This window comes from Neolamprologus multifasciatus, chromosome 3, assembly GCF_963576455.1.
Source record: "Neolamprologus multifasciatus chromosome 3, fNeoMul1.2, whole genome shotgun sequence".
Classification (NCBI taxonomy): domain Eukaryota; kingdom Metazoa; phylum Chordata; class Actinopteri; order Cichliformes; family Cichlidae; genus Neolamprologus; species Neolamprologus multifasciatus.
The window spans coordinates 38,994,433-39,010,471 of NC_140441.1; the positions used below are offsets into that span (position 1 = coordinate 38,994,433).

Sequence of the window (16,039 nt, forward strand, 5' to 3'; positions counted from 1 at the left end):
CTGAAGTTCAAACATTATTTCACAAGATGTATGGTTTACTGCCTAACCCAGTATGCCCAATTGTGTCTACCATGTGCAATATTTTTGAATTCCTGATGAGTATTTAACTTTAATTTCTCCTTCATCTTTAAAACCCTGCAAAATTTAAAAAATAATTGTACAGCTTTAAAAAAAAAAATAAACCAATTAAATTAAATTACATTAGTTAGAAAACGGTCTCATACTGCAATAAATTTAATGACATTTCTCTCATAAGAACTTGAGGTACAAAGTATTGATGGAGTTTATTTTTAAATAAAAGTAAGACTTAAAGAAAGACTGAAAATAACACTGATGAACAAGTATCTGTCAAGTGTTGCTGTGGGAGCTGATTATTGTGGACCCAAATCTGAAAGACCAGAGCATTCCCATTCCCAACATGTAACATACATACGATTTCTCATGGCCTGTCTTTATGAGACGCAAGGATTCTTGATTGAATTGAATAGATGGCTTTCTATGCGTTTCACTTTCTATTCTCTTTGCTGCTTTCTATTGCAGCCCTAACCATAACCTTAACCATAACCCTAACTTTAACCTTGTTAGGTTGATTTTTATGTCACATGGAAAACACATTTATAGCTTCATTCCAACCCGCTCTCATGCCTCGGAACGTGTAACATACTGATGATTTGTTGCATACCCACATAGCAAAACTGGTATGGCCCAGATCTGGCCCACACAACGTGCTTATACATGGCCCACATAGCGCAAAGAATGACGTCCCTTTGGTGGCCCAGATCAGGTTTGCCAGAGGTAGCGCACACATGGGCCAACACAAGGCCAGTTGCAGAGACACTGGTGGTACTGTGCTGGCCCATGTGTGGATTACCTCTGGCAAACCTGATCTGGGCCACCAAAAGACATCAGTGTTGGATTAGCTGAAGGCTTTCAGGGAGGTTTTAGGACATCCTGATAATAATGAATTACAGTAGTCAAGCTTAGAAGTACATGATAGTTTTTCAGCGTCGCTCTGGGACAGGATATTTCTAACTTTAGAGATGTTGTGCAAATGGAAGAACGCAGTCTTATATATTTGTTTAATATGTGCATTAAAGGACATATCCTGGTCAAAAATGACTCTAAGGTCAGTGTTACTGGAGGCCAAGGTAATGCCATCTAGAATAAAAATCTGGTTAGATACCATATTTTTAAGATTTTCAGGGCCGAGTACAATAACCTCAGTTTTATCTGAATTTAGAAGCAGAAAATTAGAAACCCCAAAATATCTATACCTGCAATGCTATCCACACTTCGCCAGTTTGGCCAGTTTTCAGGATACAAGCTCAACCTATATAAAAGTGAGTTATTTCCTGTGGATGGAGGGGCACCAGGGTATGACTATACTACCCTCCCCTTTAAAATAGCAGGAAATCAATTTCCATATCTAGGTGTAACAATTACAAGGAAGCAATGCTCTCTTCAATGCAAACCTCCTTCCTCTTTTAAATAATACAAAAAACATCTAGCACAGTGGTCCCCTCTCTCCACCTCTTTGGTGGGATGAATCAACTCAATCAAAATGAATATACTTCTTAAATTTTTGTATCTCCTCCAATTGTTACCAATATTTATCCCCAAATCCTTCTTTGATTCCTTGGACTCAATTTTGTCATCTTATATATGGAGAGGTAAACACTCTCGATTGAACAAAGCTCAACTGCAAAAACCCAAGAGTTGTGGAGGCCTGGCACTGCCTAACTTTTGATATTACTATTGGGCAGAAAATGTGCGCTACATTATATCTTGGTTTTACTTCCAGATCAAAGGTAATTGCCCGTCCTGGGTGCTCATGGAGCTGAACTCAACCACAGGCTCTTCTGTCCTGGCCCTGATTGGATCTTCACTCCCCCTTCCCCCGAACAAGACAATCGATAATCCAGTTGTCTGGCACACGGTGAGAGAGTGGGCTCAGATGAGGAGGCATTTTGGATTAACAGGCTTCTCCCTTCGGAGTCCAATTTTCTCCAACCCTTTTTTCAGCCATCATTATCTGATCCTACATTTCGAGATTGGCATGACAGGTGCATTACTGTGTTTCAATGAAATGTTTTTTGGCAGCTTTCTGAAAAGTTTAATCTCCCACATACACATCTTTTCAGATATCTGCAGATCAGACAATTCCTCCAATCTCAGATTCCAAACTTCCCAGTAGCACCAGCTGCAAGCCCAGGGGATATGCTCCTTACCGTAGTTCCAACACATAAAGGGTTTATCTCTCTTATCTATGACAGGCTGGTGAGCATGAACGGTTCTTCGATAGATCGGATTAAAACGGCCTGGGAACAAGATTTAAATCAGTCATTGTCTATGGATACATTGGACTTAATACTCAAGTTAGTTAACTCCACATCCCTATGTGTCCGCCACTGTCTTTTACAATTTAAGGTTGTGCACAGGTTCCATCTCTCCAAAGTTAAACTATCTCGTATGTATCCGAATGTTGACCCTACTTGTGATAAGTGTGGGAGTGCAGAGTCGTCCCTTATCCATATGTTCTGAGTATGCCCTAGCCTTGAAGGATTCTGGAGAGATATATTTCAAACCTTGTCCCTAATTCTTGGATCCTAATCCATTAGTTGCGCTTTTTGGCACCACTGGGGAGGCTGATGCACGGTTGACCTCGTCACAGCATTCTGCTTTGTCCTGTTGAATCTGCAATGTTTTGTGTCTGTGTGTGTGTTTTGTTTCTGTTTTTTCTTGCTTTGTTTGTTTGTTGGTTTGTTTTTTCCTACTTGGCCTGATGGATAGGGGTAATAAGTGGTATGGCTAGGGGATAAACTGATCAAAGCAATTATAAGATATGTGAGTGTGTCATTAATGTGTATTCTAGTATTTCAGTTTAAACAATCACTGTGAAAATTACGTGTTTGTTGTTTAATAATTCAGCATGTATCTGTTTTTCTTTATTGCTTCAATTCAATAAAAATATCTGTGAGGAAAAAAACTTTGTTTTGTATGTTACATTAAACATGATTAGCTGTTACCCTGGTAACACTGCTAAAATTTGTACATTCAAAGACCTGTTTAGGCCTGTCAACATCATTAGTGTCAAGTTTGAAAAGTGAGGGTACAATTATTTTCCTGATCAATAAATACACCAATTATTCTATCTATTTAATGTCAGAACCAGAATTTTCTAGAGCAGAGAGCTCTTCTTCCATTTGACCATAAGATCAAAATCCCCCAAGTTTTTTTCTTCCTGTTTTCAAATGTCAAATTTTACCCTTTTTGACATTTGAGAGCAATACGTGAGAATGGATGATATGGATGATAAAGTGCAAAAGAACTGAGGCTAAAACCACATGTCAGACCTCATCAAGTCATTCTCATAGAGGAAGTGGAAATAATGGTTCGCTGCCTTTCTATGTCTTGTTTCATGGCCTCACTGAACCACAGCCTTGGCCTGTAAGTAGTTGTCAGCTTCTTCATGAGTCCTACAAGCAAACCAAGTCTGATCGGACTTTTTTAAGCTTTCTTCACCTCAATCAAACAAAAACCTCAATCAAAACAGTCTGCGCTGACTCTGATCTCATCGTCATTGAGTGATTTTTAATCACACTCTGTCTATGCTCTCAACCAGGAAAAATGTGATTACTGACAAAATTTTGAACTACCTGAACCAATTAAACTACCCCTTAAATTACATGATTCATTTAGGAGCGTGTGTGTGAATAAAATGTGTGACAACATTAATACAACAGAGCCTCCAGTTTTTAAATAAACAGTGCTGTTAACAGCAGATGATGATTTATGGTTGTCATACTGTAGCATGGAGCTACACTAACACTGCGATTTCACGCAGAAATCAAACAAACAGTTGGAGCTCTAACTGAGTCAGTCAGCTCAGGTGGATGCTCGCTTTTCTTCATTGCAGCCACCAGTACTCCTTTAGCTGCTTATAGACAAACTCGGTAACTCACACTTAGACACACACATGCAAAAAAACACATTATCACAAATCATTCCTACCTGTCAGAACTCCTTTTTTGCCTCCAATTAATATCAGAAAGCCTTCCAGGAAAACAGAGTACAGGCAATTTTATTGTATGTCTTAGTTTAGATTAGATTTTTTAAATAAAATTTTAAGTGTTGAAGTATTTTTTTGTCTGAGTACTCAATTATTCAGTGGAATAATCAATAGAATACTCAATTGCAAAAATAATTGATAACAGAAGCCCTATAATGATTATTAGTTAAGCCAAGCTGTCTTAATCATTTATAGACTTTGTAGAAGTGTCGACGAGTTACATGGTAACTTTCACATCTGAAAACAGGAAAAGGGAAAAATAAAACAATAAAAATTATTTCAGCACAGGCATGAAATGACAAAAAATGCTAATGATTATTTAAAAGCAGTACAAAATGCCTGAGAGCCTTAGTGAAGTTATTTCCAGTATAACTGAAATTCTACTTGATGCCTTGTTTTGTTCCACTTTAGTAGAGGCATTTTCCCTGAAATGGATTAAGGAAGAATGCAAAGTGAAGCATAAAAATTCACCAGAATGCACAAAATTAGTTGTTAAAATCTATGAAAATCATAATTTCACCTTGGAGGTTTTCAGTCCGTAGACAACAAAGGAGGAACAAGCTCGGTAAAAGTTATGCTTTTAATACAGCAAAGTGGTCTCTGTCTATCTGACAGTTTAGGCAAGCATCCATCTGCATTACATCTCAGTACGAATATATTTAATAGGTACTGTTAAGGTTTCCAGAAAAAAATGGCTCTAATGCAGTAACTGTACAAAATTTGAACTGTTTATTATAAGAGTTATGCAATGTGTGGAGCACAGTTGGTCCAGAGATCAGAGTATACTTAGGAGAAGGTGTGCTGGTAGATCCACATTTTATCCACGAGGTAAATCCAGAAAGATAGTCAAATAAAAGTATCTGGGAACCAAGAGTCAGAGATGCCTCTTTCACAAATTATACAAGCACTTAGTTGTAGTTGTATTTGTAGACATGTAAAAATGAAATCAAAGCATATGCATGATTATGGCAGTATGAGATATATATAGACTTAAGGTGCGTTTTACTGCTTTTAAATGTCAAAATGGTTCAAATTTAAACCACTTTTACAGTACGTGAGTATTACCATGCAAAGCATAAAAGTAGAGCATATCTTCGTGGCAGCAAAACTCATTATCATGGAATCATCAATTAGCCAACAGCCTGAGTAACACTCTGAAGAAGGAAGAGCTTTCAAAACTGAAGTTAAGAAATTATTTCACAAGAATTATATTTCATGCTTAACTTAGTATGTTGCGTTGTGTCCACCATGTAAACATAAATGTTTGTGAATGCCTGATCAGTGTTAAAATTACTTCATCTTTGATCTTTAAAATAGTGAAATGGAAAAGCTGCTAAAATAGAACTTTTCTGTTTTAATCTTAGAGAAACTACTTTTATAACCACATTTGAATAAAATATTTAATTTGTTATCTGGCTGAATAATACATTCATCCATGAATTCATTTGGACTTCTGGATCAATGCTGATGTTGGGATCATGCCATATAAAGACAGACAAATTGATTTGTAGTTGTATGCTTTTTATGTCAACATAAAGACAAAGGGGTCCTAAAAGGAGTTGCAGTGGTGAAATAAATTATAAAGTGTGCATATCAGACCTAGAAAGTCATTCTCATAGAGGAGGTGTTAAAATGGCCTTGCTGAGTCACAGCCTGCTTGGCTCTTAGGTACCTGTCAGCTGCTTTATGAGTCCTATACTCCAACCTGACACCTGAATAAGGTTGAAATTTGATGATGCTGTTGTGCTTTGATATCATGGTGAAAGTGAACTGACCATAATTGTAAATTCAATTCAATAAAAACTTTATTGATCCCGAAGGTTGGCCCCGAAGGAAATTGGGTTAAGGCTGCCGGCCTTGTCAGTGCCATCTTCCCCTTGCGACCATACAGACATTACACAAACATCACGTGGGGAAGACAAGTCAGAGAGGTATAACAATGGAAGATGCACAACATGAGGAAAGACGAGGAGAAAAAAGAGCTCTCCCCAGACTGAGCTCCAACAGGGAGACGAGTTTGAGAACAGAAAAAAACCCCACCTCAGCACATGAATCATCACATAGAAGACATAAGCTTCGAAGGCGTTTGGAAGGGGTGGGGGGTGAGTGTAGGTCTGTGTCAGTGTACATGCGTATGTGTGCGTTTGTGTTCTGTGTTCAGCCGAGAAAAAGTGTCCCTTCACCCGATTAGGCAAAAGTCAACAATCTTCGGTCAACGCGGGTGGCCTTGAATGAGGGGGGAGAGCAACAACAAGTCCTGTTATCTAAGGGAGAATTTTGTTATTCCCATCAGCTTTTGCCTTGAGCATCCAGCTGGCGCCATGAGATGAAGATGATAGCTGTATTGGTTAGTGCGAACAAACTGCATTCAATTTTACAGTAGGTCTAATGTCCGTCACTGGTCACCAGGTCTCTCAATCCCCGTTGCAAAGCCATAAGCTTCTTCAAGATCTTATCCATATTGCTTTCAATAAACACAGTCTGAGTGCTCACAGCCCTGCCCATCGTCGATCATGTCAGCCAGCCTTATGGGATTTTGAACAGCTGTAGCCCCTTCTTGTTCTTTGATGAGCCAGGTCTGAGCCAGCTCCCATCAGCCAGAACTCTGTTATCGTGGTTCCGAATTGGTAGATGTTGTTCAATGTCCTCCATCGAGAGTGTTGCCAGACACATGATGCAATCGACCATCGAGTATCTGGCAGCAAACGTCTCCACAGGACAATTGGGCTCTCCCAAGTCCCGGCTTCTCATCGAGAAGAGGTTTTCAATTCGTTAAGCAACCAATTAATCAAATCAATAATTCTTCTTTAGGTTTATAGAGAACACGTCTGGGAGTCTCTCTGAGGGTTAGAGTTTCCAAAGCCTCAGGTATGGACAGCTTGCTGTACTTCTTAGGCACGTTCTTTGGTGCACCTTTCTGCAGCTCTGATAGCTGGCTAACCTCCCTCCATGCCACCTTGAGCTTAGTCTCCAGTCTCCTTCTCCATGGAGGGTACTGCTTTGTGGATGATGATATATTCTCACACTGATCCTGCATGGTGATGGTACCATCCACCCACTCCTCCTGGATTCACATCTTCATCATCATCTTTATCAACCCTCACAATATTACACCTTCATCCGCTTCATGTTCAGGAGCCTAATTTTCTCCATGGGTTATGGTGGGATGTTGAGTGCTGAAGTCAAACAGATCTCAGAAATTAAAGACTGATTCATTTATATTTTATATTTATGAGAAGCAGCTAGTGCATCCATTATTCTCCTTATAGGCTTGGGCTATTCATAGATTTGCTATGATACTCTGAGCATTTCTTCTGTTTTCACTCCTGATGCTTTTATATGCATATCCTTAACTTTTGTCCTCTCTGTCCTCAGTTTGTCTTTTGTTCTTTTCTCTTCATGCACATCCCTCTGTGCCCACCTCCCACCCAAACAGCCATGTTAAATGGAAGACATGAGAAGCCAAGCAGGAAAGATAAGGGAGGGAGAGGGAGAAGGAGAAAATGTGACCGCCTCCGTCAAGAGCCAAGAAATATGTGGCATGATCGGTTAGCCAACCAACTTGATAACATTCTTCAAGTAGCAGCTTTCAAAACATCCTTTAAGAACAGACAGAACTCACAGACTCTGCTCATCTGGAAGCTCTGTAGATTCTCTGGTTTGTTCTCTGCAGGTCTGGGATAAGTGTCAGGAAACTCAACATTTAGGATTCGGGCTTCTTAGTAGGACACACAGTTTCTTCTGATGCCCGGGGCAGGACATAGGGACATACAAATGACTCTGAAGGCTGAGGTTAAAGGAATGGCCCAAAAACACTCCTCACCCTTGGAGCAGGGAGAAGTGAAGGGTGCTCAGTCTCTAGGGAGGTGAGCTTAGTAAAAGAAAATATAGTCTTTGAATCTCGAAAAAGGGAGCAAGGTGCACAGCATCAGAATCCTGGAGCTGTGTAGGACATACAGTGTAGGACGTATGGGGCTGCCTGTTTTGCTATCAGGTTTAACACTTCCTCATTTGGGAAGCTGGAAGTGATGGCAGCGATGAGCAAGCAGACTGCAACATAGATGATTCCAGGGGTGAAGAAGTGATGAAAGTAATTAAATCGAACAAGAACTGAAGCAATTCTAAATAATTAAATATTGGCTAACCAAGTAATGCATAACCTGCAGGAACACAACATAATGGAAAAAAATACAAACAGGCCACAGGAAAGATAATAATAAATAAGAAAGAAGCCAACAACCCCACTCACCAAAGAGACAAGGAACAAAACCTAAACATTCGGAGTCTGTTTGTGGAAGCATGAGCAGAGAAGCCCCTACCTCCCCCTCACTAGCTGCCTCGTCTAGATTTTCCAAGGGAAGACCAAAGCATCATGACTTTAACATGGTTGTTATTTTTTGTTTCTTAAGAGACATATTCAATCCTAATTAAATACATCAAATGTTTCGTTGTACTCTAGGGAACCGCTTTATGAACGAGTCAATAAGTAAAATTAAGTGGTCAGCCGAAAGGAGAAGAGGTCAGTATGAGGCAATTATTTTGGTGAAGAAAGAAAGAGATGCTGTGAAAGTCTGACCAGCATGAATCACATGACACGTATCGGTTTTTCAAAGTTAGTTCCTAGTTTTGAAGCACCAAAGAAGCAGTACATAAGCACTGATCTTAGAGCTGTTCAGCACCTTCTCATTGGAAGGCTGGAGCTACTAGTTGGTGCTGAGAAGAAATCTGTTTTACAAATATTCAACGTATACTCCAAAAGGTCTGCTACAAAATCTATTCTGTCTTTTTTTTTTTAATTGAATGATGTCTTGATGTCTTCTGTTTTTCACAGACATACTTTACATTGCAATGAAGCTGGTGACTGTGTCTGCACTTCTTTGTGCAATGATCACTCTGATCGTTGCTGCTGGTGAGTGTTGCAGTCTAATGTACATAATGTGCATATGTGTGAACTAATCATACAAATAACAGTATGAATATAATTGTCAACTTTGATGGTTAAATGTTTTACTTTGTCCTGCTCTTCCAGAAGAAGGTGGGAAAGAGGAAAGGTCATCAGGTTGGTCAACATTTTCAGGATTTTCACTGAAATTAATCACATTTCTGTGACGCTGAACAGAAGAGCATCACATAAATACTCTGCTTATGTGCAGTTAAATCTTCAGCACAAAGTTGTTTTGAGGCCCTGGAGAGAAAATATTTCCAGAAATGTTACATATAACCAATATGTTAAAATACACCAACAAATATGTACACTTTAAAAATCCTTAATTACTTTTACTCAAGTATTATTTCCTTGTCATCAGAAGAACATCTTGTTGAGAAGAGAGGGTGGTTGTGGTACAAGCGTCACGGTTGGTATAAGTATGGCACCAGATACTACCACTATTTTCCCTATCGTTTGGATTGGGCTCATGCTCAGGTAAAAACAGTGATTTGGATTTTTTCATTTGTCCCATCTCCGTTAATTCCCTTTAATGTTTTATAAAGTCCAGCTTGGTTAAATCGCTTTTTTTTTCTTTGAAATTTCTGGTGTCTGTTGATCTGCACTACAGAAACACTGTCAGTCTATGCATGCAAACCTGGCATCTGTACGCAACCTCAGAGAGTACCGGGTGATTCAAAGTGTCATATATCGTGCCACTCACAGTTACCCAACTACATGGCTTGGAGGCTCTGACGCTCAGAAGGTATATTACTGATCATGAAACAAAGGCTTGCATATCAAGCATTTTACTTTGATAATATTCTATTTATGTACATAGTTTTAAATGCATTATTGTCCATTTTGTTTTGTTTTATAGGAGCGTTATTGGTTTTGGGCCGATGGAACTCCTTTCAGTTTTACGTACTGGTGTCGTGGAGAGCCTAACAATGTTCGCCGCAGAGAGCACTGCCTGCACATGAACTTTTCAAGTAAGTATATGAATAAAGTGTAATGCTGATGTTCTGGGTATCCAGACTTGTTTGGTGTGTCAAATACTTACACTGGTTGTTTCAGTTCAAAATAACAGTATCTTTCAGTTAATATTACATAACAAATCATTGTGGTATTTCATTAAATATGAATATATATGTATATATCAAATGATATCTATATATTTATGTATTTATATATGTTGTGAAACTATAGTCAAAAGGTGGTTTGCTGTCATAAAAAACGAAATCTTATCCTCAGTACAAATAAGTATGTGTTCATGTTATCATGATTTCACTTAATGTTGGTTTTTGGTGCTTAAAGGATACAACTGCATGAACGATATCTACTGTCAATACCGATACCCATATGTCTGCGTCTGGAAAAGAAGATGGTTCACTGGACAAAGAAGCAAATGATCTCATATATCCCCCTTGAAAAATCCCATTTTACATCTTTACTTCTTTTTCTTTGCTGTAACGCTATATAAGGAACGACACGACAAGTGACATAAAGTGGAGTTTGGTTTTCTCTTTCAATAGGAGCAAACTGAATGTGCAATGGAAAGAATGCTTTTAGTAAATCTTTATTTTCCCGAATGAACTTTTCTTTTTCGTCTTCATGATTAAAATCTCAAGCATTGAATCCAACTGGTCTGTGTGTCTGTTCCACATCTCACATATTTTGGGGTCTAATAACTAAAGTCTGAGACATCCACCTGCATCATTCCATTTAAGAGCAATCACGTCTTCTGCTCTGCTCATCTGTGTCTTATGTGCATGAAAGCTTTATGGTAGAAAATGTGAACATGCATAATGATTGCTGTGAAATTTTAGCTTCATATACACTCAGAAAAATAAAGGTGCCAAATGGAGCCAAAAGTGGTTCTTTAGACTGATGCCATAGAAGAACCTTTTTTGGTACCACACTGCAAATTTCTTGTAGCTTAACAAGATTTATTGTCTTAAATTTAGCCAGATTATCTTGTCCATCTTGTTTTGAACATTACAAGCTAGTTTCCAGTCTCATGTGTTAGATGATTAGACTTGTTTCAAGTGTATATTACTTTTTTTTCTTATTTAGTCTGTAAATCTAAAAATGAACCATTTCACATTTATTTCAAGCAAAAATAGCTTTTAGATAGAGTGTAAAACAAAAAATTATCTTAAAATAAGAAACATTCACCTTTTTCCTTGAAATAAGAAAGTCAATCATTGGAAGGTATATTTATACCTGAGACCTGTCACAGATGTATTTGTTACCATGTAAAATAAGCCACTTTACTCTAACGGCATGATGTATAGCATCTTCAATCACCAAAAACTCCATATTAGCAACCTCTGATACAGGACCTAGTCCTTTCTCATTTACAAATATCGGATGCTCAGTTCCTGCTTCACTTTGACAACACTCCAGCAGCTGATTGTGCTTTACAAGAGACTTGCACACATTCTTAAAGTTTAATTTGGCTGACCATTGTGTAAAAAAAACTGTGTTTAGACTCGGATTTCATACACGTATGACAAATTACAGGTCCCACGGCAATAATCTGAGAGGGAAGATGCAGCATTTAATCTTCTATCATTTTTTTTTAGTTTGGACACAGTTTGTAATAACACAACTGGGGCAAAAAGTATTTTAACAATTTCAATTAAATCCAAAATAAACTGGATAAAGGGATTTTTCTCTACAACACTGTCCAAAAAGAATGGCAAAATCTTGATCAATATAAGCATTTGTTTTAATCTGTTGTCACTTGAAGCTAAAGTAGCATTAATTTTTTTTTATGAATTATAGAACATTTTTTGAGACATTTTATTAAATTCAATGAGTTAATATTCCAAAATCTCTTTTTCCCAAAGTCTGTTTTTGTTTCATAATGGGGTTTTTCGTAATGGTGTGTTTATTTCAGAAGGTAATTTAACAACTGAATTTCTTATTCCGGCAATCAGGGTCAGTGGGTGGGACCTGAACGCTCATTGGCTGCTGCTTAAACAGGTGCTTAAAATTAAAGTGTCTCAAAATGTTTCTATTATTACAAAAAAGAATCGTAGTGAAATAAATATTTAATTAAATATTATAAAAATACACAATGTAAAATAAAAATTAAATGACACGTTTTAACACTTTGGTGTTCCATAGTCTAGTTTATATTAAAAAGTTAAATAATGTATTAGCACCAGAGATGGGCAGTAACGCGTAACGCGGTACTGTAATCTGATTGCTTTTTTCAGGTAACGAGTAAAGTAAGGGATTACTATTGCAAAAACGGTAATTAGATTACCGTTAATTTCCTGTAGGAACGCTGCGTTACTGCGTTACCGTAATTTTTTTGCGAGAATGTCTCATGACAGTGATGTAAGCGAGTGCGACGTTCATGACAACAGCTGTGTGCAGATCAACAATGGATAATATATCGAGTGCGGAGAGAGTATGAGCATGCAGCGTTTAAAGCGTGGAAGTACTGACCTTACTTTGAGTTTGATTCCATAAAAAGTGACAAAAACATTAGCGTCCGCTGTTCACTGCGTGGGAAGAAAACTTCTTTTTACAGTGAAAAAAACCCCTAAACAAGCACCGAGTGTGCAACGACGTAATGGGAAATTCACAGAGAAACTCGCAGATTCTTCAACTGACCGCTGCGGCACACCTGCACCACGGTAAACCTCCACCTACCCTACTCCTGCTTTACAGGTGAAAATAGAGCAACAGGACCGCTGAGTCTTTGATTTTATTTATTTTCTGCTGTGTTTTACTTGCATCTATTTGAAAGAGTGAGTGTAAACACACAATAAATATATTTTATGTGCTGAAATGTGCAGAAAATAAGTTTAAATGTTAAACAAATTTCTTCCAGTCAGAGAATGTTGCATATAATTCAATTTTTGCTTGATGCATAAAGTTAAAAGATTAAAACTAATAAAACAAGTTAAAAAAAGAGACTTTTCCATTTGATTACATTTTGTATGATGGATTATGTAGAAAAAGTAGAATTGGGCTGAAAGATCTATCGCTTTATCACCTATTCAGGTTGTAAATTGTGTTTTTAAAAAGTAACTAAGTAACTAAGTAACTAATTACTTTTGAAAATAAATAATCAGTAAAGTAACGGGATTACTTCTTTGGGAAAGTAATCGGTAATTAGTTACTGATTACTTTTTTCAAGTAACTTGACCAACACTGATTAGCACTAGATTAGGTTCCTGTATTCCTCGGTACAACCATCACTCCCACATATCACACGAAAGTCTGGACTACTGCTATGAATTGTATTAATATGGCTCAAAAGAGACTTTAATGTTAAGGCAACAAAAACAAAACAAATCCAACACCTCCAACACGCCATCTTGTTTGGGGAAAAGACCTGAAAGAAGTTCATAGCGGGCAGAATAGTAGAGGTCAATACCAAGTTTGAAGGGGTGGTTTATACCAAGTCTGCATTTAACTTGTGTAGTAATGTAATTGTAAAGACGACTACAATAGTCATAGTAATTGATGGGTTATTTGTTAAAATAATTTTTTTGAATGCCGGTTCATTATGCATGTTATGTTCATGTTTTACAAGCTTTACACAGACGAAAATGTGTAACACTACCTCCCCCCTGTCTGCCCTCAAGTGGCTCTGTCCATTATCTCACTGTTTGAATCAAAGGACATGAGGGAGCAGGTTCGGACTGGATTCTGTTAAGGTAATTAACTTTTACTTGCAAACATTTAAGGTTCTTTTAGCTTTGACTTACTGTAGTAACATCAGTCGTGGTCAAATATTAAGTTTTACCAAGGCAGTATTATCAGTTCACTACCAATGGGTAGTTAGCCAAAACTGCCAGCCAGCTAGCTAGCTCAGTTCATTCATGGTTAAATATCTCTAAGCATAAATGACAATCAACAATACAAATCTAACAGTGTCTTCTTGGCTTAATGTATGATGGTCGATAAATGAAATGTACAAAGAAAATTTAACTATATTACAAAAGAACATCTATCTTGGAAACATCAAATGACTGGAGCATAACTTGTCAACTAGTCTGAAAATAAGTCAAAGACACACCTTCTCAAGTCACATTTCTATTCATTCAAAACACTTGTGCATAGCTGTATTTTATACAGCTCTTACAGAATTCAAAGTACAGGTTCAAGTGAGTATTAATGTACGGCTCAGCTCTACTGAATTTCTGAGTTTCTAGAGCAGACACAGAGCTCACATCACAACAGGCTTCAGGTGCCATTTTAGTGACTTTAACAATATTATAAATTTTAATATCGGTCTAGCTGACATTACGTTATGTACGCAATAGAACCACATATTTTAGAAGCCAAAGTTTCAAATTAGTTGGGAGCATCTTCACTTAATTATAACAGTGTTTTTTTTAAGAAAACAGTTCTGTATATCGATACTAAATTGCATTAACGTCAACGGCTAACGTATCTAACACAGCTAATCGCTACTGTTAGCACAGCATTATCAGCAAGCTACAATGACGAGTAACAAAAACAAAACAGTAAAAAGGTTTTTAATGAAAATGTTATACAACAGTCCCAGAATCCAGAGCTTGAAAGATCAGCAGGTACTCAAGACTGTTAGCCGCTTCGCTCTCACCGTCTGTGAGAAAGTGTTTTTTCCCTTAGAAAGTTCAAGGCCCGCCGCTCGCGCAATCTGTCTGTGCATGCGCATCCCAACGACTGACCCCCGTCCGCTCCCGGGAGGTTGCCATAGTACGACGTGTTCTAACGTCACTCTCTCTCTGTCATTTGGCTCGAAACACATATTAACAAATTGCTCAGTGATGAAGAAGTACTGAGATCATTTACCTAAGCAGTGTACATTCTGTTGTGCAATTGTTATTTACTTGTATTTTATAATTTGACTTTACATACTGCTGGCTGGTTTATAAGGTTTACAATAACTAGCATTATCATTATGCTATATTTTCTAATATATATAATAATCTCAAAAGTAATGCGTTGAAGCAGAAAATAGTAATAATTTATTAAAACTTAAAACTAAAGTACAGTATTTAAATGTGTGTATTGTGTCTACCTTTTGTTAACTTACCATATTACCAACGTCTTAATAATAAATTCCATATTCTAATATCACACTATTTGTGATCAATGGGTTTGCGGGATTAGGGGTGTGGGGGGGGGGTTAGGGTCTTTAGGCTTTGGCCCCCACCCCTGCCACCAGTATATTTTTAAGCAAGTATTTCTAACTTTTATTTTAATATTCAGTTTCCTACCATCTGCTCTTAAAGGGTAATTGCCAGGTAACCCGCCCTCCCCCTTCGCACACACATGCGCGCAAACAAAACACAGTATAATTTACACCCTCATTATAATGAATAAATATTTATGCCACTTTACACCATCAAACTTAGATAGCTAAGGATGAAGAACCTTTTGTTCTTTAAAGAACCATTTGTAATAGCTGAAGAACCATCAATAAAAAGGTTCTTTGACGTATGATGATTCTTTAAAGAACCATGAAGACATCTGAAGAACCATTTAGCGCCTTGAGGCGACATTTGTTGTGATTTGGCGCTATATAAATAAAATTGAATTGAATTGAATTGAATTGAATTTAAGAACCATAATTTTCCTAAGAGTAGAGGGTATTACCATAATTGTCAGGCTATAAGCCGCTACTTTTTGCACAAGCTTTGAACCCTGCGGCTTTTAGTCAGGTGCGGCGTTTCTAAGGATTTCTAAGGATGATTTTTGTGATATCGTAGATGATTTGTTTTGTTTGTTCCGCTGTTCTCCGGCACTACATTGCCTGGCAGAAGGATCGGGGTTCAACAGTGGTATGTTGGTCACATGCCCGTCCGCCAGGCAACGTAGTGCCATACGAAGTAGCGCGAAAAACAAACTTCAAAGTAGCGCTACGCGTTCAGCGGGAGGCGTGGATGACGAGCGGCGATAAACTTGCGAAAAGCAAGTTATGCTCAACTCCACCAGTGGATTCTGACAGCGTGGAAAAGTTTGAAAGCATCCATGATCACCAACGGATTTCGAAGGGCTGGACTGCTGCATGATGGAGAGGAGGACACCGC

General features: G+C 37.9%; 1 protein-coding gene across 4 annotated transcripts; it reads left to right on the forward strand.

Annotated features, from left to right (window-relative positions):
* The first annotated feature begins 8,695 nt into the window (after positions 1-8,695).
* LOC146523106 (ladderlectin-like) lies at positions 8,696-10,631 on the forward strand. 4 transcript variants are annotated; one of them, XM_085154693.1, is made up of 7 exons: positions 8,696-8,828; positions 8,901-8,978; positions 9,099-9,128; positions 9,376-9,491; positions 9,625-9,759; positions 9,874-9,985; positions 10,311-10,631. In XM_085154693.1, exons 2-7 carry the CDS (start codon positions 8,918-8,920, stop codon positions 10,403-10,405), a joined length of 549 nt encoding a protein of 182 aa, XP_085010819.1. In that variant the 5' UTR covers positions 8,696-8,828; positions 8,901-8,917; the 3' UTR covers positions 10,406-10,631. The 4 variants fall into 4 exon arrangements, with proteins under 4 accessions (XP_085010819.1, XP_085010820.1, XP_085010821.1 ...); XM_085154694.1 differs by having other exon boundaries at positions 9,379-9,491; XM_085154695.1 differs by having other exon boundaries at positions 9,102-9,128.
* Positions 10,632-16,039: the final 5,408 nt, after the last annotated feature.